Raw genomic sequence first — 24,683 nt, forward strand, 5'->3', positions numbered from 1 at the left:
TTAATTATTTTTATAATATGAGGAGTTATCTTCTTTGAAAGCGAAATATACCATTAAATAGAAATTTCATTATGAGAACAGTGAGAAGATGTTAGTCAAAAATATAATTGATACTCCCTCATCAAATTTGCAAAATAAGAAAAGGATTTTCAAATACTTTAACCGATCACAGTCGTCTCCAAAAATTGGTAAATACTTTAACATAATAATTTCCCGGGAAATTCGGGAAACTAAAATGCGCATCCCGGGAATCGGGAATCCCGGGAAAATTGATTTCCCGGGAAATTGTTTCCGGGAATGGAACCCCTAGTTGTGTCCCATCAACAAGTATCAAGTATGACGCCAACTACTCGATTTCTTAGAAACGATTACTTTGAATTTTCTTAATATTTTGAAAAGAAATGTTTTAAAATCTTGATCTCGTGGCAGTGCGGTTTGCGGTGCCGGTCGTCTGAGTATATGGTATAGTATGTGAATGTATCAAGTGCTTCAGGCGTTTTCCTGATTTTACAGATTTTTTAGATCTTTACAGATCATTTTCTGATACCCCGATTTTCAGATCCTGTGACTCAGTGACTCAGAGCCTTTCGACTCAGATCATAGTCATGAACTAAACTTTGACATATTTCTAATTTACAATATTTCTAATTCCGTACATCAAACTAATTTTCAATATTCCCACATTCTCCACACCCTTAAGGTTATTCAAATGCTATTCCAAGGATTCTCTAGAGACTCCATAGTCTCTCGAATTCACTGTCTGGGACTTCCCGCATAATACGAGAAGTATGGTCATGGTATGGATTGAGCATTGGCCACATTTACGATCCTCAATTTTAAGTGATATACTTAGATTTTTTTATTCGAATTAAATAATTAACTTAGAAGATTATTTCGAAGAAAATACGAACGTTTCTATTAAGGTTTATGTAATTTAATAAACTTTAAATCGGGTACTCGATTGATTCAAGTACTTCAATTCGATACTTACTTGGGATCGGATATCAAAGTATCGATTCCAAAAGTACTTGGTATCGAATCAAAAGTATCGAGTATTTACTCGTATTTACTAGTATCGATTCATCCCTATGTATGGTATGTAATATGCATGTTAGTAAATCAAAATTTATTAAATTCTGCCCACAACGACCAGCATAGTGTATGATTGGCTGTGCAGCAAAAGATCTAAAGGACAAAAAGTTTAGTGACTAAAATCTAGAATCTAGAGGTTTGTAAGCCTCTATTTGAAAGGCATGAAGGCTTTTTCCATAGCTCAGTAGCTTCGTTGATAAAGGATTGAAAGCATTTTTTCAAGAAACTCGTAAACTTCCTTTTCAGAGTTTTTAATAGGCTTCCAAGGACTCGAAAACCTTCTCTCGAAAGTCTCAGAAGTCTCCTCTCAAGACACTAGGAAGCCTCCTTTCAAGATGCTTGAAAGTCTTCTTACAAGAGGCCTCTTTTTAGGAGACTCGGAAGCCTCCTTTTAGGAGACTCGGCAGCCTCTTTTAAAGAGTACTTATACAATTTATTGTTCACACAATTCGCCCGTATGGATGGTTGCGAATAAAAAAGCGATGCTCTGGAATGATTTTTTTGAATCGGCCACTTTCACGGATGTTCAGGATCTTCCAGAGGACCGTTTCGGGAGCATTTGTGGGTCGCAAAAGACATTCACAATGGATTGCACAGACCTTTCGTCGTTTGTCGTTGGTTATGGACAAATCGCGAAAAATCTCAGTATTTCTGAAATTCTCAATTTTTTGAAATTCAGCATACGTAACTCCGGATCTTCCGAACGGCCATTTCGGGAGCATTTGGGGGTCACGGAAGACTGATTGCACTCATAATTCGGCAGGATGGATTGCTACGAAAAAATCGCAAAGCACTGGGATGATTTTTTCCGGAATTAGCCGCGAGATTTTGGCCACTTTAACGGATGTTCCAGATCTTTCAAAGAACCGTTTGGGGGTCACAGAAGACTTTCCCTATTGATTGCATCCATAATTTGCCAGAATAAATGGTTACCAACAAATCGTGAAGCTCTGAGATGATTGGATTTGGTCATTTTACGGATATTCCTAAAGATCGTTTCTGTAGCAATTGGGGGTCACAGAAGATATTATTACTGACTAGTTGACCCGGTAGACGTAGTCCTGCATAGTAGGCGTAAATGCGTGTTGTGAGCTGCCTATGAGAAATTCTCATACGAATCTTTGTTTTAGTTTTTTACTATTCTTTTTACTTTGCTTATGATTTTCACATTGGGAAATATCATAAACCCGTCGGAAACCAAAACGAACATATCAGCTGAAGGAATGAAGAAAATCAATCCAGCCGTTTTAGAGTTATGCGGATACGAACACAGACCATTTCATTTTTATTATATAGAATAGAAGATAGATTACATTCATAATTCGCCAGGATAGATTATTACGGAACAATCTCGAAGCTCTGGGACGAACTTTTGGAATTGGCTATTTTTACGGATGTTCAAGATCTTCCGTAGGACCGTTTCTGGGACATTTGGTGGTCACAGAAGACTTTCACTATTGATTGTACCACAATTCGCCAGGATGGATTGCTACGAAAAAATCGCGAAGCTCTGAGATGAACTTTTGGAACTGGTGATTTTATGGATTTTCCGGATCCTCCAGAGAGCTTTCCGATTGGGACGAGGCTTCATTCGAACCATGTGTCGTCTAATGTCCAATCACTACACTTTAAATGCACATCTTTTTCGAGCAGGGCTCTCAGAAGGCAATCTCTGTGTTTGCGACGCAGATTATCAAGACATTAACCATGTCGTGTGGGCGTGCGAGGAGCATCGTGGCCCCAGATCAGCGCTAACTTAACATCTTCGGGTCCGAGGAAGGCAGCCAAAGCCTATTAGAGAAGTGTTGGCGGGTCTTGATCACGAATATATGTCCCTTGTCTACCAATTTATGAAAGTTGCTGATGTTAGACTGTAATCGTTATCCACCCGTCCCTTTGGCTGTCGTAATCCCTTAAGAATGTCTTCCTCTTGTTATGTACCGGTAAACCCCATTCGTATGTCGTCCTCTCCTTGCTGTCTCCCAAAAATCATTTGTCTCGTTACAGAAGTGAAACATCGCTAAATCCTTCGCTAAACTGTGTGAACATCAGCATTGTAATTAATTAAGCACCTAAATTCCATTCCTTTCCTATTGTATAATTGTATTTCCTAACCTCGATCAAAAAGCGAGTCTTTCGGTTCCCCAAACTAACATTAATGTATAATAATCATGACAAATTGTATTCCTGCTCCGTAACGCTTCACGGCAAATGAGCCTTCCAAATAAATGATAGTTTAAAAAAAGAGCTTTCCGATGACCGCTCAAGGGATAAAATTATCAAGAAATGACATATAACAGATAGCAAATACAGTTGGGATCATCAAAGCACATATATTCAAGCAATTTTATGTTTCATAACACGAAATTCGATAATTAGTTGCCAAATTGAGAAGCTCAAACAGTACATCTTTAGTACAGGTTTCCCGGGGACTAGAGAGGTCAATTTGGATGATTCACCTTATTCCAGAAACCTACAGCTTTCGTTTGGTGTCTAAAGACCGAAAATCGGTTGAAATTTGAGTTTTTGTGATCATGATGAAATCTTGGGTCCAAACGAACCCCAAAGCACAATGTGTAACTTTTTCCTAATGCATTAGGGAGGTTAAAGAGGCTCGTAAGCCGATTTGCAAAAGGCTCGGAAGCCTCCTTTGAAGTGGGTCGGAAACCTTTTTCAAAAGGTTTGGAAGCTTTCTTTCTAGATGCATGAAAGCATCATTCATAGAGGTTTGCAAGCATTCTTTCTACAGGTTCGGAAGCCTTCTTTCAAGATGCTCGAAAGCCACCTATCATACGGAAGCCTATTTAGAAGAGGCTTTGAAGCTGATTTTCAAAAATCTCGGAAGCCTCTTTTCAAGAGGCTTGGAAGCCTCTTTTGAAGAGGGTCGGAAATCTTTTTTCAAAAGGTTTGAAAAAGCCTCCTTTCTAAAGGCTTGGAAGCCTCCTTTCAAGAAGTACGGAAGCCTATTTTAAAGAGGCTCGGAAGCCGATTTTCAAAAGGCTCAGAAGCCTTTTTTGAAGGGGGTCGGAAACCTTTTTTCAAAAGGTTTGGAAGCCTCCTTTATAAAGATTTGGAAGCCTCATTTCAAGAGGCTCGGAAGCCGATCTTTTTAAAGGCTCGGAAGCCTTTTTTCCAGAGGCTTGGAAGCCTCCTTTGAAGAGGTTCGGAAGCCTTCTTTTAAAAAGCTCGGAAGCACCCTAATAAGAAGCTCAGAAGCTTCCTTCCAAGTAGTCTTTTTTCAAGAGGATCGGAATCCTCCTTTCTCTTGAGTAGCCTCCTTTATAGAAGATTGGAAGCCTCTTTTCTAAAGGCTAGGAAGCCTCTTTTCTAGAGGCTAGGAAGCCTCTTTTCTAGAGGCTAGGAAGCCTTCTTTCAAAAAGCTCGGAAGCACCCTAACAAGAAGCTCTGGAGCTTCCTTTCAAGTAGCTCGGAAGCCTTTTTCAATAGGCTCGGAAGCTTTTCAAAAGGCTCGGAAGCCTCCTTTTTAGAGGCTTGGAAGGCTCTTTTCAAGAGGGTTGGAAGCCTTTTTTCTGAAGGTTCAGAAGCCTCTTTTCAAAAGACTCGAAAACGTCCTTTCAAGAGGCTCGGAAGCCTCCTTTCAAGAAGATCGGAATTCTTTTTTGAAGAAGACGAAGAAGCTTCCTTTCAAGAGGCTCTGAAGCCTTCCTTCAAGAGGCTCGGAAGGCTCCTTCCACGTAGCGCGGAAGCACGCTTTCAAGAAGCTTGGAATCCTCCAAAGGTCATCAACGTCTTATAGGAAACTTGATGTATAAATTTAATTTGATTTGCAGAGTATCACAGAATAACAAAGATTTCAGACAACATTTTTGAGAGTCATATATTGCTTTATTTCCATGTCCGTTTTCCGTATTATGTATCTATGTTTATTTTCATTTACAGCTATAAACAATAGGGGGTACCTCAATGAATGTTAAAATTCGAAGGGTTACCTATCATGAAAAATGTTGAGAACCGCTGTACTAGATCATCCAAACCGTCCTTGAGTTCAGATCTACAGCCACAACTCTAGCTTTTTTCGTCGCTTCAAGCATGGATATGTTTTCAGATATATCGATAATATATTTGTGAAAATCAGGAGGCATGGTTGGACGGTTTTGGGATATCCTGGGTCATTCAAACTGTCCTTGGAGTCAGAACTTGCGATCTACAACCACCACTCTAACTTTTTTCGTCGTTCCAAGCTTGGATATATGTTGAACCATATCCATAACATAATCATGAAGATCAGGAGACATGGCTAGATGGTTTTGGGACAAACTATCCTTGATCGCAAGTTCTAACTTCAAGGACAGTTTCGATGGTCCAGGATGTCCCAAAACCATCTAGCCATGTCTCCTGATCTTCATGAATATATTATGGATATGATTGAATACATATCCAAGCTTGGCTTATCCAACCACCACTCTATGTTTTTTCGTCGCTTAAAGCTTGGATATGTATTCAACTATATCTATAATATATTTGTGAAGATCAGGAGGCATGGTTAGACGGTTTTGGGATATCCTAGGCCATCCAAACTATGCTTGAAGTCAGAACTTGCGATCTACAGCCACCACTTTAGCTTTTTTCGTCGCTTCAAGCTTGGATATGTATTCAACTATATCCATAATATATTTGTGAATATCAGGAAACATGGTTAGATGGTTTTGGGATATCCTTGGTCATCCAAACTGTCCTTGAGTTCCGAACTTGCGATCTACAGCTACGACACTAGCTTTTCTCGTCACTAGAAACTTGGATATGTATTCAACATATTCATATTCTAACATAACATATTCTAGGACAGTGGTTCTCAACCTGGGGTACATGTACCCCTGGGGGTACCTTCGCTGGCCCTAGGGGGTACCTCGGACAAAAATGCGTAATGGCGGACATATTACAATTTCAATCAAAATTCATGGTTTTGATAATTGTGTATTTTCTATTTCAAAAATTTATATTGTACATAATATATAATGCGATCAATAAATCCCAATTGACACAACCAGCACAATGTATGAAGGGCTGCGGAACAAAATATCAAACGAACAATACGTCGAATGAACAAAATGATTTTTTCACAACACCGTTGCTTAGTTGCAAGAGGGTTAGGAGCATCCTTTTACGCCTCTCGGAAGCCTTCTTCCAAGCAGCTCGAAGGCTTCCTTTCAAGAGGCTCGGAAGCCTCTTTTCAAGAGGCTCGGAAGCCTCCTCTCAAGAGGCTCGGAAGCCTCCTCTCAAGAGACTTGGAATCCTCCTCTCAAGAGGCTCGGAAGCCTCCTCTCAAGAGGCTCGGAAGCCTCCTCTCAAGAGGCTCGGAAGCCTCCTTCCAAGAGGCTCGGAAGCCTCCTCTCAAGAGGCTCGGAAGCCTCCTCTCAAGAGGCTCGGAAGCCTCCTCCTCAAGAGGCCTCCTGCCTTCTCTCAAGAGGCCTCGAAACCTCCTCTCAAGAGGCCTGGAGAGCCTCCTCTCAAGAGGTCTGGAAGCCTCCTCCTCAAGAGGCTCGGAACCCTCCCCTCAAGTGCCTCGGAAGCCTCCTCTCAAGAGGCTCGGAAGCCTCCTCTCAAGAGGCTCGGAAGCCTCCTCTCAAGAGGCTCGGAAGCCTCCTCTCAAGAGGCTCGGAAGCCTCCTCTCAAGAAGTTAAAAAGCCTCCTTTTCTTGAGACTCAAAAACCTCCTTTCAAGATGCTCGGAAGCCTTCTTTCAAGAGGCTCGGAAGCCTTCTTTCAAGAGGCTCGGAAGCCTTTTTTCAAGAGGCTCGGAAGCCTACTTTCAAGAGGCTCTGAAGCCTTTTTACAAAAGGATCGGGAGGCTTCTCTCGAGAGGCTCGGAAGCCTCTTTTTAAGAGGTTCGGAAGCCTCATTTTAAGTGGTTAGGTTGCCTTCTTTCAAGAGGCTCGTAAGCCTGCTTTCAAGAGGCTCGGAAGTCTACTTTCAAGTGGTTCGGAAGCCTTCTATCAATAGGCTCGGCAGCCTCCTTTCAAGAGGCTCTGAAGCCTCGCTCCAAGAAGCTCAGAATTCTTTGTTCAATAGGGTTGGAAGCATACTATCAAGAGGCTCAGAAGCGTTCTTTCAAGATTCAACGAAAGCTTCCTTTTGAGTGGCTCGAAAATCGCCTTCAAGAGGCTTGAAAGCCTTTCTACAAGAGGCTCAGAAGCCTCTAATAAAGAGGCGCGGAACCCTACTCTAAAGGGACTCAAAAGTTTAAAGGAGCTTCCCTTCAAAAGGGCTCGGAATTATGTTTTCAAGAGGATTGGAAGCCTACTTTTGAGAGGGGGTACCTAAAATCGTGCAAAAGTTCAAAGGGGTACCTCTCAATAAAAAGGTTGAGAACCGCTGTTCTAGGAGACCTGGAGATATGGTAAGTTGATTTTTGGGACATCCTGGGTTATCCAAACCTTCCTTGAGTTCAGAACTTGCAATCTACAGCCCCCTCTCTAGCTTTTTTCGTCGCTTCAAGTTAGGATATGTATTCATTCATATCCATAAAACATTCCTGAAGATCAAGGGACATGTTTAGATGGTTTTGGGGTCATCAAAACCGTAAAAACCTCGGAGAGATGTAATGAAAAAGATTTAACACGTATCGAAACTATGAGTAGCGGAGTAGATGTAATGCACACGATATGTATCCAATCGAAGCTTCGAGCAACAGAAGAAGCCTTCAAACCAGCTATAGCCCAGATGATGCATAAAATATAAAAACTATCTTACAATGTATATTGACCATCCAGGAGATGTACTACACATGGTTAAATACATTTGAACCATTTGTTTGAGAAACTGCATATGTTACATTTTTGGCCAAAATGATATTCTAATATTCTGAATCATCGTCCAAAAATACGTATTCTGGCAAAAAACACGAAAAAAAAATTTGATCGAGAATGTATGATTTTTTTTTCGTTTTTTTGAGAAACTACATACGTGCAATTTGAAGAGGATTATGGAGTACTATTTACAGTTTTCGCAATGGAAGTGCCAGGATGTTGAGTTTTATCAAAAACTATTGATCTGTATCGAAGAAAACGAAAGATTCGTTGCCAATTTGATCAAAAACAGTTTATTGCTGTTTTCTCGAAATTGTGTAAAAAGATAAGCGCAGTTTCTCAAACAAATGAATGATTTAGAAACTTTGAGTGACGAAACAGCTACCTTCGCAACTGTAGATTTCAAGTTTCGCAATCAAGGATAGTTTGGAAGCCACATATAATCTTTAAAAAATCCTACGATATCCGTTTACCGCCCGGGAGGTGTAATAGATATAATTGAATGCACATGAAGCTTTCAGTACCGAAAAATAGATTTTTTTGCAGCTGTAGATCTCAAATCCCGATCTCAAAGACAGTTTGGATTGTCCGGAATATCTCAAAACTATTTTAAGATATCCATTGACCTCCCGGGAAGTGTAATGCATATAAACGAACTCAAGGACAGTTTGGATTGCCCAGAATCTCTCAAATCTATCCTACAATATCCTTTGTCCTCCTGGGAAGTGTAATGGATATAATTGAATGCATATTGAAGCATATTCATTACTGAAAAACGATTTTCTTGCAGCTGTAGATTTCAAGCCCTAAACACAAGGAATGTTTGGATGGCCTAGGTTGTTGTAAAATAGTTTATTATACATCACAGTAACTCTACGGATACGTTTGAATAAAAATCTTATTTTGAAACAATACAATCCGCTGCCAATACACCTAAAATTTTCTCTTTCGTAACTTCACCGTGTTCATGACGTTCTAGGTTGTCGTAGGGCCTTGATCGCCCATGCCTGATATTTTTCCCTGATAGGGGAGTTAATTTCAAGCAATTTTGCTGAAGATAGTGTTCACTTTTATCCATCGTGCGATTTTATACATCCATTTTTCTGTTGGGGTCATATACATATGACCCCGTGGGCCTGGAAGGGTTAAATATGGTCCAGGATGTACAAAACTACAATTGAATGCAATAACTTTTGATATCATAAAGTTTGATGTGACGTATGATGGGGTTTACTTTTTACCAGTACTCAGTAAATCCATATATGGCCCGGGAAGTACATAACGGCCATAGATTGCCATAACTTATGAAATCAAGAAGTTTGATGTGTCTCATGAGAATATTTCCGTTAAGTTACCCCTTAACAAGTTCCGGCGGAAGGTCCGGAATCCAGAATACAGGCCATATTTTTGATCGATAAAATTTCTAAACAAATTTGGCATATTTTGTGCGTCGTTTCGATTCAAAATATCTAATATAACCAATTCCGAAGTATGCTTTCTGAAAAATAACCAAAAGCATTTTAACATTAGCATTAGCATTGTTACCGTGTAGTTCGTAGATTGGACACTTGTGATACTCATGTTTTACTTTTGAGATCTTTATCTAGAATGCTAGCAGAAATCAAGAAGGGGAGTGGTCCTTGATTCCAGTCTTAAACAAAATAACGAAAGCATGAGAATTACTACTCCTGGCCACGCCCATCTTCGCCATAACTAGGGAGATGAAGGAAGTGTTGATGTGGTACTTACTTAACGAGAGGCCACCGACTTAGCGACACCCTCATAAATACCGCGTAGTTGGATAATGAGGAAGGTATTTGTTGGGTCAGAATTTGCCTGTAGCTGGCAATGTAACCGTGGTAGATCTTACCCCGTAACACACCACGTAAAGGTGTCTACCCAGCGTTAAGGGTCTTCTGGTAAATGGCCAAAAGCTAACACCAATATCCAATCCGGTTTGACTATTCTACAGAGTACCAAACTCCATACAATATGGGTATTGTCGAAATGGGGTCGAATGAGTAAAATCCCATTCGTTTTTCTGTATAATATTTTACTGTCTATTTAAAATCTTTTGTTTTTGCTAGAAAACAGCATAATAGTTAAATGTATATATATTAGACCTCTTCATGTTTTCAAAAAGTATCAAAAATTCAACTGGTCAGCCCAGAATCACAATTCTTATGCTAAAATAAGTCTCCTGTCAAATTTTCAGCCAATTCGGATAAAATTTCGAGGTGGCTCAAGTCGATTTAGTGTTTTTGAGCTATTTTTAATTTTGGAAAAAATCTAACATGAGATATAAACGTCAAAAACTATCGCAACAACCTCTATACGGAAGCTATTGGCGTGCTCTACAAGTCTTGTGAACATTGCGATTCGTTCCGTTCACGTTTTGTCCATGTTAAAGTGATTTTCAAGCTTTTAAGTGCATAAAAATACTGGTTTCCCCAAAAGTCGTTGTTCTACAAAATTCTTGATTTTATGACAAATGATTGTTAATTTATTATATTATTATTCCTCTTTTTGCCCTGAAAATTTAAGTAATATAATTTCCCATGTGCGATTTACCGTTAAATTCTTAAAAATCAGAAGCTGAACATTTGTCATAAATTTGCACGCTGAGATTTCTTCCAACAAGTTGTTCAAACAAAGAAGCTTCGATTTCACTTGTTACTACGATGCGCTCAATGTTAAAAGCATGCAGACATATGGTGAAATTAACAAAATTTGGAAGTCGTTTGTTGTAAGCATCAAATATCATATGATTTGATTTATGTTTTGTTCGAACAACTAGCTTGAAGAAATCCTAACGTGCAAATTGATGACAAATGTTCAGTTTCTGATTTTTAAGAATTTAACGGTAAATCGCACATGGGCAATTATATTACTTAAATTTCCAGGGAAAAAAGAGGAATAATAATATAATAAATTAACAATCATTTGTCATGAACTCAAGAATTTTGTAAAACAACGACTTTTGGGGGAAACAGTATTTCTATGCACTTAAAAGCTTAAAAATCACTTTAACATGGACAAAACGTGAACAGAACGAATCGCAATATTCACAAAACTTGAAGAGTACACCAATAGCTTCCGTATAGAGGTTGTTGCGATAGTTTTTGACGTTTATTTCTCAAGTTAGAATTTTTCCAAAATTAAAAATAGCTCAAAAACAATAAATCGACTTGAGCCACCTCGAAATTTTATCCGAATTAGCTGCAAATTTGACAGGAGACTTATTTTAGCATAAGAATTGTGATTCTGGGCTGACCGGTTGAATTTTTGATACTTTTTGAAAACATGAAGAGGTCTAATATATATAGTTTTATATTTGCTTATATTCAGTACTTTTTAACACTTCATGCTAGAATGATAAATGTATGACTGAAAACCTGTAACAATGATCACCGAATCAGCCATTCAGCTGACAATCAACAAATCTTTCAAATTGTCAAACTTCAAACCGTAGTGCAGGTTAGAAAGAGAAGAAATATCCAGAAATTATAAATTACTTCAAACAAAAGTGTCAAGTTTTTAAAGTGAATGTGTGCGGTTTCATAGGTTTTTTTGAAACACAGTGGCACTATAATCCTATGATTTTTTTTTAGTTTCAGTCATAAAATGCTGATTAATATCAGTGTGATTGTGTGCTTCTCATAAATTGACATCATAGAGTGTGGTCTTGTGATTCTCAAATTTATGTTGTTATCGACATGTTTCGATGCTTGCAAATTCCGTATTTATTGTGTAGTAATCGAAGTTTTTAACAAAATGCAACAAACAACATGAAACCTCGAATGAGTATGCAAGTTATTATCATTATGACTTTTGAACAAACATATATTTTGCAATAATGCAACATTTTTAGAAAACCTAATTTTTGCTGAAAATACAGCAACAGATTAAACAATAAAAATTCCGGCAACCAGCGAAATTATTTACGAAATTATTTATGCTGAACGTTAAGTAAACTGGTTGTCATAATTTTTTTTGTCTTTATTAGAGAGAATTTCAGGCCTGGGCTGGCTCGTCTCGAGCGTTGTCATAATTGTAAAAATCAACTTTACTGGTAATTCAGCGTTTTTCTATGCTGGATTAACAGCACACAAAAAACAGCATAACTTTGCTGGATTTCAGCAAAACAAAAACAAATAGGGTGTAGAAACCGGAAATCAATTTTTCGCACCATTTGGAATTCAAAATGAAATTTTCCGGCTTAGGGGAAATTTTCCATTTTTGCAAGTAGGTGGAAAAAATATTCAAACATTTTTGCGATCTACTACAGGTGACACGGGTAACACCCTAGTGGTAAATCAGTTAAGCCAAAAGTGAAAATGTTATACAATATGGGCCCCAGTATGCTGCCTTGGAAGCAACACTTCAAGACTTTGTTGAATGGAGGAAGTGACGGTGCATCGGTGAACAGAATAAATATTAGCGACGATGGACAAGCTGTGGAGTCACCTACACTAGATGAGGTTAAAAAAGCTGTCAAAGAGCTGAAAAACAATAAGGCTGCGGGGAAGGACCAGCTCCCGGCTGAACTTCTCAAACATGGCAGTGAGCAGCTTTATGAAGTTCTGCACCATATTATGTCGAAAATATGGGAAGACGAGGAAATGCCTGCTAGCTGGTTGGACGGCCTCATTTGCCCTCTCTTATTCTGTTCAACAGATTGAGACCGCTTGAAGAGTCCTTCGTCGGCGAATACCAAGCAGGTTTTCGTGAGGGCCGATCAACGACGGATCAAATGTTTACCCTGAGACAAATCCTTGATAAATTCCGGGAGTACAACTTGCAGACTCATCATCTGTTTATTGATTTCAAGGCGGCGTACGACTCAGTGAAACGGAATGAATTATGGCAAATTATGCTTGAACATGGTTTTCCGACGAAACTAATACGGCTGATTCGTATAACGTTGGACGGATCGAAATCAAGTGTAAGGGTTGCGGATGAAATATCGACGTCATTTGTTACCTTAGATGGATTAAAGCAGGGTGATGCACTCTCGAACCTACTGTTCAATATAGCGCTCGAGGGAGCGATTAGGAAGCTGGTGTGCAAAGAAGCGGTACCATTATCACAAAATCGCATATGCTCCTGGGATTTGCGGACGATATCGATATTATCGGAATTGATCGCCGTGCCGTGGAAGAGGCTTTTGCGCCTTTTAAGAGGGAGACAGCGAGGATTGGACTCACGATCAATACCAGCAAAACGAAGTACATGGTCGCTGGCAATCAACGTGGGTTCATTAGTGGTGGTGGTGGCGAAATAGTGCTGGATGGTGAAAAATTTAAAGTGGTAGAAGAATTTGTGTATCTTGGAACATTAGTGACGTGCGATAATGATGTTACCCGCGAAGTGAAAAGGCGTATTGCAGCTGCAAATAGGGCTTATTACGGACTTCGTAACCAGCTTAAGTCCCGTAGTCTGCAAACGAAAACAAAACTCGCGCTGTATACTACTCTGATTCTTCCGGTGGCTTTATACGGCCATGAGACATGGACGTTAAAGGAGGCTGATCGGAGAGCTCTCGGAGTGTTTGAGCGTAAGGTGCTGCGGACAATACTCGGCGGTAAACAGGAGAACGGTATCTGGCGGCGTCGCATGAATCACGAATTGTACCAGAGGTATAAAGGGCTGGATATTATTAAGCTTATACAACACGGCAGACTACGGTGGGCTGGTCACGTTGTTCGTATGCCGGAAGAACGTCAAGCGAAGATAATATTTAGTAGAGAACCCGGAAGAGGTCGCAGGCTTCGTGGAAGGCCGCGTACTCGATGGCTTTTTGCAGTTGAAGAGGACCTGAGGGCGCTCAATGTTCAGGGCGACTGGAAGCGATTGGCCCAGGATCGAGTCCAGTGAAGAAGGATACTCCATTCGGCGTAGGTTCATCGAAGAGCTGTAGCCCATCAAGTATCAAGTAAGTATGCTGCCTTGGGGGACACCAGATCTTACAGGTAATATACACCCAGAAAAATATATTGTCAATAATACAAAAGAACGGGTCAAATTCGACAAACAAGTTTGTTATCTCAGGGCTTACAAATATTTTTGTTGAATTCAACCCAATATGTTTGTTGTTTCAACAATCATGATAGTTATCAATATTTTTTGACGTTTTGTCTCAACAATGATTTTTATTGGATTAACAAACGTGTTTGATTAAACTACTATAATTTTGTAGAACGGACAATGTTTTTGTTTTCTTTGCATTTTAGGTTAAGTTAAAAATTAATAATAATTTACAATAAAATATTTTTCACAATTTATTTCAAAATATAGTTACTACAATCATGCTACAATATATACTTTGGTCCATTCCAATAGCGCCACCATCATCTTTTCTTCTCTTCATTTTACTGATGAGCAAAATAAGTCGGGATGGATCCGGGACATCCGCTAATCCATAAAATATAGGTTATTTTGCCGTTCTCTAGGGAATACTTACCACTGCATGTAAAAATCATTATATCACTCATTCCACTTTATGCATTTTCTACTTTTCATCTCGTTTTCCACTAGGAAAATAGGGCTCGACTCTTGTGCTTATTCTGCACCTCTGGACCAATTTTTAAAAAATCCCTAGGAGGAATCTCGAGGAATCTTGATTTGAAGTTTTTAGCTAAAAAAATTCAACAGATTACATATTTTAATTTAACAATATTCCCAAAATACGTGCAAAAGTGGTCCAAGTTGTTTTCAATCAGCTTGAATTTGATGCTGTTTCATTTCTTATTTAGTTAACATCTAAACAGATAACACTGGATCAACAATTTGACGCCACAATACGCGGTTCGAGTCCACATCTCTCCATCCTCGGTTGCGCTCCACGCTCGTCAAGTCGTTCTGTGCCAGCTTAGCACACCAAGCTTGCTACATTTGCTTCCGCCGAATCGGAGGCAAACACCATCTTCGCAAGGTTGCTGTCCGGCTTTCTTGCACCATGCCCTGCCCATCGTGCACTTCCTGCTTTAGCTAACTTCTGGATACTGGGTTCACCGCAGAATGGGCGAGCTTTTGGTTTATCCTACGCGACCGCACATCGCCAAACATCGACCTAAGCACACGTTTCCATTATTACAGCTATAAATATTAACAACTGACTTATCTTACCAATCTGACTTAAGTATGTTTTTTGTATGGCTAACTGGTTAATTTAGCGTTTATGTTCACATTGGCGAGAAGTAAGATTAGATTAAGATAAGATTCTCTTCTTTGGCATTAAACAAAGAATCTGCAACCTGCACGTGAATTCTTGAAAGGTTCTGAACGAAAGGTATCATTCTTGAAGATAAACGGTTTCAAGCCATATAAAAATCATACCCAAGTCAGTTTGGTGAGTTTGTCAGTTGTAAATATTTATAAAGACATCAAATGCAAACTGGTTGAAACTTGGACCACTTTTTGGACAATTTTATAGGTATTTTGGGGATATTGTTTAATTAAAATATGGATTCTGTTGAAATTTCTTAGCTACAAACTTCAGATTAAGATTTCTCGAGATTCCTCCTAGGGATTTTTTTTAATTGGTCCACAGGTGCAGAATTAGCACAAGAATCGAGCCCTGTACTTGGTTTTGATGGACATTTTATAATAACGGTCTACCGGCGCACCGTGGTGATAACTAGAAGCCTCAGCTGAATTTTTTACCGGCTTCAAAATTGGAACAACTTCGGCGTTTTTCCATTTATCTGGAAGTATGCCAATTGAAAACATTTGTAAAATAAATAACCCAAAAAGAATAAAGATCTCTCAGGAAGTTTTTTGATAATTTTTCTACAAATTTTTAAATTTTGATTTCAGTTTGACAACCAAAACGGTTCTATTCGCACCACCAGGATAAAATAATTTGAATCTCTTTTAATGAAAAGTCCAGGTTTTGAATAAGTTTCAGTTATAATGGCAATGTGCAAATTATGAACTGCAAGGAAGATGAAAAATGTATCTTCCTTACACTTTAATAAGCGGGCATTCCAATTTAAAATTTTCAAAAAAATATTTTGGGGCCATAAAAACGAAGTCCAATAACAATTTTTTGAATAAAATTGATATCAACCTGAAGAGCTTCAGTTTTAGTACTTGCTTTGAACATTGCATTAATCTTCTTCTTATTTTCTTCTTTTTCTTCTTATTGGCATTACATCCCCCACTGGGACATTGCGGTGTCAGGCCATTTGGCCGAATGCCGTTTGGCCGAACGAGTCGTGTGGTCGAATGCCGTTTGGCCGAATAGTTAAAAAAAATTGACCTCAGTTTACGAGTAGTCTTTCTTCCTCCTTCCTTCTTCTTTCTTCCTTCCTCCTCATTCCTTCTTCCTTCTTTCTTATTTTCTCCGTTCTCTATCCTCTTTCTTCTTTCTTCCTTTTTCCTTCCTTCTCATCCCTTTTTCTTTCTTCCTTTTTCCTTCTTTCTTCTTCTTTCTTCCTTCTTCCTTCAACCTTCTTCCTTTTTTCTGATTTCTTCGTCCTTCTTTCCTCTTTTTTCTTTCTTAGTTTTTCTTCCTTCCTTTTCCTTCTTCATTCTTCCTTCTTCCTTCTTTCTTCTTCCTTCTTCTTTCTTCGTTTTTCCTTTCCTTCTTCCTTCTTCTTTCTTGCTTCTCACTACTCACTTCCCACTTCGTAAGAAAGCGTATTTCAACTATTCGGCCAAATGCCGTTCGGCCAAATGACCCTTTCGGCCAAATGGCATTCGGCCAAACGACATTCGGCCAAACGGCATTCGGACAAATGTCCCTAAACCGACATTGCCGCCTCGCTGCTTAGTGTTCATTCAGCACTTCCACAGTTATTGGTCTCAAGGTTTCTAAGCCAAGTTACCATTTTGCATTCGTATATCATGAGGCTAACACGATGATACTTTTATGCCCAGGGAAGTCGAGACAATTTCCAAACCTAGCCGGCACCGGGAATCGAACCCAGCCACCGTCAGCATGGTCTTGCTTTATCTTGTTTGCTTGCAATCATGTGATGCAATTGTTCAATTAGGAAATCAGTACCTTTTTCTATCTTAGGCGGCCAAATGAAAGTATCAAGGACTGTTTAATTTTCGCATGAACTGGAATTCCAACTGGAATTTGGCCAGCTTTTCAACTTAGTATTTTATTAGCATTTCCTCAGTTATTAATTGAAAGCTTTTTCTATGCCTATCAATGCATGAGTATGTATATTGTATGGCAAGTACAATGGTTACACTATGTCCAGGGTGTCGAGAACGATTCCAACCCGAAAACATGCTAAACCAGACCGAGAATCGAACTTGCCATTTCCGGATAGGCAATCTTACGCCTTTCCTCCCAAGGCTACTGGAGACCCCATAGATTGTCATAGATATGTGCAAAGAATAATGACTATTCGGTAAATTAATAAAATTTCTTCAAAACACCGAGTTGAAACCAGTATTGGTAAAAACTCAAAATCTCAAAACTCATGGATGATTCAAATCAAGCGTGAGTTGAAACGCACCCAACTCAGCACCTAAAAACTCATGTATGAGGTGAATCATCCATTTGAATCATCGTAGGTTTTCTTTTGTTCTTCTTCGTTAAAAACAGTGGATTGATGTTTGTCGTATATAATATTAGACACTCTTTTATGTATAAGCATTAAATTGCCCCCAAATTAATTTCAAATGCGCTTTTAAACCAAAATGATTTTTTAGCAAAAGAGTGAAATGATGCGTTCTAGCATGAAAAAATCATGTGTGATGCAATCCTTTAAACTCGCAGACGATTTCGTTCGCACGGGAGCGCTCGTTGATTGAGATTTATGAGTGATTTTACGAACACTGGTTGAAAGTGGTAATGAACACAAAAATAAAGCAGATAAGGACTGTATCGAAAACAAGTGTCCACATTATTTTATTCAAATAAAATCGGATGCATTTTAAAATTTTATTAAAATTTGCCTAGCAATATATGTTAATTCTGTTTGTTTAATTTTAATAATACTGAATAAATATTGCACTATTCCAGCATTTTTCTCCTAGTCACAAATCGGCATGAAATTGCTTCGTTCTATACAATTGATTACTTTCTGGTCCAAATTCCGATCATCTGATTTTGATTTGCTCCCTTTTTCCGACAGGTTAGTGAACGTGTAGTAGGGTAACCAACTTGATTTGGACCCCTACATATTTTGGACCCTCCTGGCGAAATTTTTCTGATTTCTGAACTGGCTTCAGGAAATTAACATTGTTCAGTATCTATTTCACTGGTTTCCCATGCGAAAAAGTGATATTTAGATGAAATTTCGAGGAAATTAGTTTGTTCAAGAAGGCGTGCGTTACAATGCGTTACGATTAAAAGTATACATCACTGAAAATCTCAAAACGTACACAATAAGTTGTTGTCGAAATTGTGAATTTAATACGCAGGAATCCTCTCATTGATGCATGCCAATCGAAAGATAAGACTTGGCTTCGACTCAATTTACCAGGGTAAATTAGAAATTCGACTTTGAAGAGACTAAATTGGGGGTGTCCAAAATGTGTACATTTGGGGGTCCAAAATATGTTGCACTGTCCAAAACGAAGAATATTTTCATTTCAGAAAATGGAAAATTTCACTGATCTATCAATAACTGAAGCTCTTTTCGAATTTCTATTTCATAAATAAGACTTTCATCTTTGAAATGGTGCCATTTCCGCCCATATCGAAAATGTATTTCAATAGATATAAGCATATATTGGGATGCACTTCCTCTAGGGGTCCAAAATAGGACTGTTACCCTATTCCCTAAGCTTGTTGACCATGAATTTTCACCTTTGCGAAGTGGATAGCGAAACGCTTGGTCATTTTATCCATCTTGATGCCCTTCTTACGGAACCATGTGTCCAAAACTCGAATTTCAATATCACTTTCAATTCGTGATCAATCGGAAACAACAAATTTTTCAACAAACAAAAAATATCTGATTTGAAACTTAACATATGAATACGTCGAATGCAGGATAAAACAAACCAATACCTTCATGAGCTTCTGATTAGTAACACTTTAAAAGTGGATAACATATTTCCCATACAGACCGTTCCTTATTGCACACTGTCATGCTTTGTCGATTGTTACAGTTCGTATTCTATTGTTGATTATTATGAATAATTATTCGTTAGGTACTTGGGTTTTTAAGGACAATCCTCAAGGAATCCAAAACTAAAAAAGCGTTTTCAAGGGCACCCAATTCAAACGGACGCCACGCACAACTGTCATTTTTATTATTCCACACATGCTGCGACTCAGCAAAGATGAAATAATAAAAATGACAGTTCTGGACCAATCTGCGATTTGGGCGTAACTTATTTTATAAACGCTTGTTTTCGACGAGTGTTGTGCCCTTGAAAACTCGAGAACATTTTGTTTTGAATTCCGTGGTGATTGACTTTAAGCTGGCTTGTAGGAACTGACACCTGAGGCGCTCGCTGACACTGGGGCGATGTTCAGACGCCCATGGAGAACAGACGCTGTTATAAGTCGTACCTTATTCGATGGGTTTAGGTTTTGTGAACTGACACTCGATGATTTTAGGCTTTGAGCACTGTCGCTTTGGTAGGTCCTACTTTCGGATACATGCTTTTTATAGAAGTTTAACAGAGCCCACTGTCGAACCCAACCACATCCTAGGCAAGCCCTACAACTCGCTGTGGCCTGGGGAGGGATCATCAAGCCCTTGGGCATAGTCGCTGCGCCGGTAATTGGAATATGTTTCATTATTTATGAAATCAACCAACAAACTGAACGTCATCCAGCTCCAAAAATAAAATTTACTACACTCACCCGTCTCACCCATGTAGACGTGTTACTCACCTGTTTCTGGTAAGTGTGCTTCTCCACTCAGCAATAGATTTTTGGGCTGCTTCATAATGCTTTCGTTCCTCCAGCAGATCGTTGATAAATTCGTTTTGATAGAGAGCTGAAAATGAAAAAGTAATAAGAGAAATGTTTATTAGATCATGTGAGCATCGAGCGTGCATAAAATTTACTACAAGGATTGTTTGCATAAATAGAAGGTGCTCCACTCGGAACGATGCGAAGGTAAACCCCATACACGGCTGATGACCCAATTAACAGAATATTGGACCATACATGTATCAATTTCCTAACATGCATCTAACTCAATGCTGCATCTAATAGCACAACTGTACGTACAGCCTCGATTTTCTTTGTAGCAAATTGTAGATGGTGGGCGCATAGGAACTATTACAAGTCGAATGTGGATTACAGATATGGGGTAACAGGTTTTGTCAGTAGCAACTAAATAGCTTTATATCACATTCAAGGTATGGCTAACATGTATCAATTTGGATAATAGAGTGTAGAGTTTGCGCAATATCTTGAAAGATTGAGCTGGAACGAAAATGGTATCCTTGGAAACGTCATCAATTACGGCATGTTTTTAATGAGCAAGAACAAAGGAATGTTACGACTAAAAAATCTGTATTTTTGAAAACTTGTATTTGATATAACTGATGGAACGAAAATTCTAGGTACATACGACAATTCTCAAATTCAAATTCAAATTTTGACAACGTAACAAAAAAGTAACCCAAGTCATCCTAAAACTACCTAAATGAAATTTTTGGTCGAATCCCAATTACTGTGATCAAAATTAGGCTAATGCTTATAGTATAAAAAATTGTAACCATATGTATACATAATTCATTTTAATTTGGCAAGCCAAGCTGAAAATTAGGACTTTATTTCCGGAGATTGATACAGTTCTACGCTTATTAACGTTCAAATGGATTGTTACTGCAATATTTTAGGAAAAATATTTTCCGTAGCTATATAGTAACTATAATAGAATTAAAAATAATGATTAGTATCCTTTCATAAACGAAACCTAAAGGTGGTCATGTTTCAACCTTAAACTCAACGGGTAAACTGATAGAACTGTATTAAACAACAAAACGTAATCAGCGTTGCGAAGTATGCCTCTTGGAACTTTTTATGTTGACGAAATAATCTTATACATAATCTCTATCTACCTTTAGTATAGTCACCAGACTTCCTATACACGTCATCTCCCATAAAAACTCCATCTCCACTGCATGGAAGATGGAGCACAAGAAAATGGTTTACGCTACGTTGATAAAATTACGTCATCAACGGTTTGGAGTCTCTGCATAACTTTACTCCACTACTCACCGATGGGTTTGCTATTTTTCATTAACAACTCCATCAGTCTGCCAGAGCCATGTCACAGTGCCTCACGCATGGTTGACTATGGTAACCGGTAATCAGCTGCTGACGGCGGCGTGGCAGCAGGAAAGATTGTCATTGCAAATAATTATAATGACTGAAATTAGTTGCAATTAGTTTATAACCGTAGCGCATCGTTAATCTGGCTGATGTTATGCTGTGTGGACGTAACTAATGCTTTCAGATAAGTACATGAAGATAGTCATGTTCTTGAAGTGTGTCATTTAAGTATTAGTCAGCCGGCAGTTAACTAGAGGATGGACTACCCTTTGTTGTGTTTTTCTATCTAGGTGGTCCTACAATGTATGTGCAAACTTATATCCAGCATCGTCTGATAGAACAGATAAAAATAGTTTGGTTGGTATGACGCGGCATTAGATAGCTGCTTACTGATTTTGGATATGAACGAGAGAATCATTCTGATTAGGTAATTCGTCTAGCTACTCGTAGACATGAGGAACTATTCCTGCTTATCAAACATTACATGTAGGGGAAGGTGGGGAGACTTGATCCCAGGGGAGACTTAAGTAGTACTAAAGTAGTTTTGTTCTAGCGTATTTTTTAGTAAAGTGCCTCTAGATAAATGACCTTTATGTGGTGAGTTATTTAGGATTGACAACCTTATTTATTCTGGCCCTGGTTTGTATGTTTTGTTTTTTTATTGGCGACGCAAAATTTGAACATCTTTTCATAAATATGACCAAATGCTTTCTTTTTGTTTTTTTTTCACTGCACAAAGCAATAAATATGCTCAATGATCTGTACTGATAAAAATGTTAACATTCCATCGAAGTTTTAGGATATTTGGATTTGGAGTTTTTGCCTCAATATGGGAACACTTGATCCCCCATTAGTCACCCATACAAAAATTTGGCGCTAAAAATAAAAAAAATATAAATCTATTCTCAGGCTTCTAATTTTTTGTAGATTTGACAGATTTGATGAAGGGTTGGCAGGAAAAAAATATTTATTGCGTAGATATCGTAGAAAGGGGATCAAGTCTCCCCAAATTTTAAAATTGCATGTGCTGTCGAATTCAATAACAAAAATCGTTCACAGCAATTCAAATATTAAAAAAATCCGAGGGCACCTTTCTAATTTTATCAAAGCAAGTTCTTTGAGAAGGATCAATTTCCCCCAAATATTTTAAAAGTCGATATTTGACAGCCGAGGAGACTGGTTTTACTAGAAATTCAATGCTTTATGTTATACATACTTCCCCGTATTCTTTATGATGTTCTGATATCATTACAAACTTCTAGAATTTGATAAAAAATAATCGAACTTATTACTACGATGCACTCGATGGCAAAAGCATACTGACAAATAGTGCAATGGACAAAATTTGGAAGTCGTTTGTTGTAAGCATCAAATATCATCAAAAACCAATGAATCACTACGGTGGGTAAATCGGCCTCTAGGCCTTAGTGATGATGAGTTATCTGATGTCCTAACACGAACTTGTGATGTAACAATGCCCAGGAGGACTATGCTAACCGACAACCGCAAACCGGTGCACTGGTGGACGAGCACGATAGCTGATCTTCGCAGAACCTGTCTTAGAGCTAAAAGAAGGTTGCGACGCGCTAGGACCGAAGCGGACAGGCTAGAAAGACGGGTGTTTTAAACAGCGAGCAGAGCTCTGAACTACGAAATCAAATGTAGTAAGAGAGCCTGCTAGTGACTAACGATGAGCTTATCGCCGTTGCAAGAAAACTTAAGCTAAACAAGGCACCAGGGCCGGATTGTATTCCTAACCTGGCCCTTAAGCACACGATTCTTGCCGCTCCATATATGTTCAGGAGCTGCTTCCAACGTTGCCTGGACGAAGGAAACTTTCCAGATCGTTGGAAACGGCAGAAGTTTGTGCTATTGCCTAAGACTGGGAAATCCCCGAGAGAGCCTTCGGCATACATACCAATTTGCCTACTCGGCACAACTGGTAAGTTGTTGGCGTGTCAAGCAACCAGTATGGGTTCCGTAAAGGCCGTTCTACCATCGAAGCAATTCGTTCGGTAACGGAAACGGATAAGATAGCGCGAGATTTGAATAGGAGAGGTATTAGGTACTGCTTGTCAGCGGCATGGATACAACCCCGGACAACCTCGTTGAAAAGATGTGTCGGGAAGAGGTCATATGGAATGCGGTGAACACAGTGTCTCAACAATTTATGACCAAACTACAGCGCTGGGGGCGTCTTGAACAAAACCAGAAGTTGCAGTAGAGACTACTGTGATGCAGTGAACATCATGCTCACCCCAATAACAAAAACGTCGCGGGTGGGCAGTGAAGACCTCCGTATGTAGATATGGAGGTCATTGCGGCTCACGCATAGCGTTTGTTGTCGGGGTGCTCGTCTCCTACGCGAGTTTATGATACAGACCGATAGGTTACTATTATAGCTTGTAGGGTTTGCAGAAATCGTTCTCGATAGATAACAAACAACGATAAAAGAGAGGCAAAAACCTCTTCTAATCATAACAAGCCATGAAAACAAAACTATCGCACTTGTATACAAGTTGGAGAAAAACTGATTCGGATAGGCGTTTTTCTCGTTCATTTTATGTTGGGGACCATATTTTTTCGCACAGCTGTGTAAAACAAGTTGAAATGCATCATCAGAACCGGTGCTCCCCACAATTGGGTTTGCAGAAGTAAAATTCCGACAAGCGGTGGTAATCCTGGAGGGACATCGTCCTGGAAAAACAAAACTCTTAGAAAGTCACGTCTCCACGCTCAGCAATGAGCATTAATAAAAACAAGAGGAAGGGGGAATCGCTGAATTCTCCACTTCCTTTTGAGAAACAAGGTTTCAAGACCGTCCTGCCAAAGCGCGGAAAAAATAGAAGACAGCTGGAGATTTCAGATATTCCTTCTAACTCTAACATTCAAAATAATTCTTCTCCTGTCGAACTGAGCAATCAGTTCGATTTGATTAATGACAAAATTGAGCAAATCGAATCTACCTCTAGCCCAGGTGATACGATCCATGCGAAAAAGCAAAGGATTCCGCCAATTGTGGTATCTGTTGCCGAGTTTTCTGCCTTTAGGAATCAGATTATTTCAGATTGCCAGGAAGGGTGACTGTCGCGTTTTGCCGGGATCATTTGACGATCGCAAACGTCTTCTTTAGTATTTAACTGAGAAGCGGCATAAATTCTTCACTTATGACGACAAAACTGAGCGTTAGTCGTCTTGGAAGGTCTCGCCAGTGATGATAAATCACTGGATAAGATTAAAATTGAAATTTCTCAATTTTCACCAGTCCAAGTAATTAAGATGAAAAAGAAATCTCGCTCTGGTACTTCCCAGACGGGTATTTCTCAAGAATTTTATTTAGTTCATTTTAACAAAAGTGAACAAAATAATAAAAAACTTTGGAAAAGGTCTGTATTATGTCCCTTGTCCGTGTTACATGGGAACATTTTCGCAGGCCTGGGGGAAATTTCCAAAACCCCACTCAGTTCCGTATGTGCCAAAAGTGGGGTCACGGAACTAAACATTGCCACATGGATGCTAAATGCATGATTTGTGGTGGAACCTCTCACGCCAAGGATGCCTGTCCTGTGAGAGAAGATTCCAATAAATTTAAATGTGCCAATTGTGGGGGCAATCATA

General features: G+C 39.0%; 1 protein-coding gene across 1 annotated transcript in view; it reads right to left on the minus strand.

The window, feature by feature from the left end:
• The window catches only part of LOC134205480 (uncharacterized), a 137,843-nt gene that overhangs the window by 47,082 nt on the left and 66,078 nt on the right, over positions 1–24,683 (minus strand). The window contains exon 2 of the mRNA XM_062680754.1: positions 19,671–19,776. Coding sequence (XP_062536738.1) covers positions 19,671–19,776 — 106 coding nt within the window. The remainder of the gene's footprint in view (positions 1–19,670; positions 19,777–24,683) is intronic.

This window comes from Armigeres subalbatus, chromosome 1 (assembly GCF_024139115.2).
Source record: "Armigeres subalbatus isolate Guangzhou_Male chromosome 1, GZ_Asu_2, whole genome shotgun sequence".
NCBI lineage: Eukaryota > Metazoa > Arthropoda > Insecta > Diptera > Culicidae > Armigeres > Armigeres subalbatus.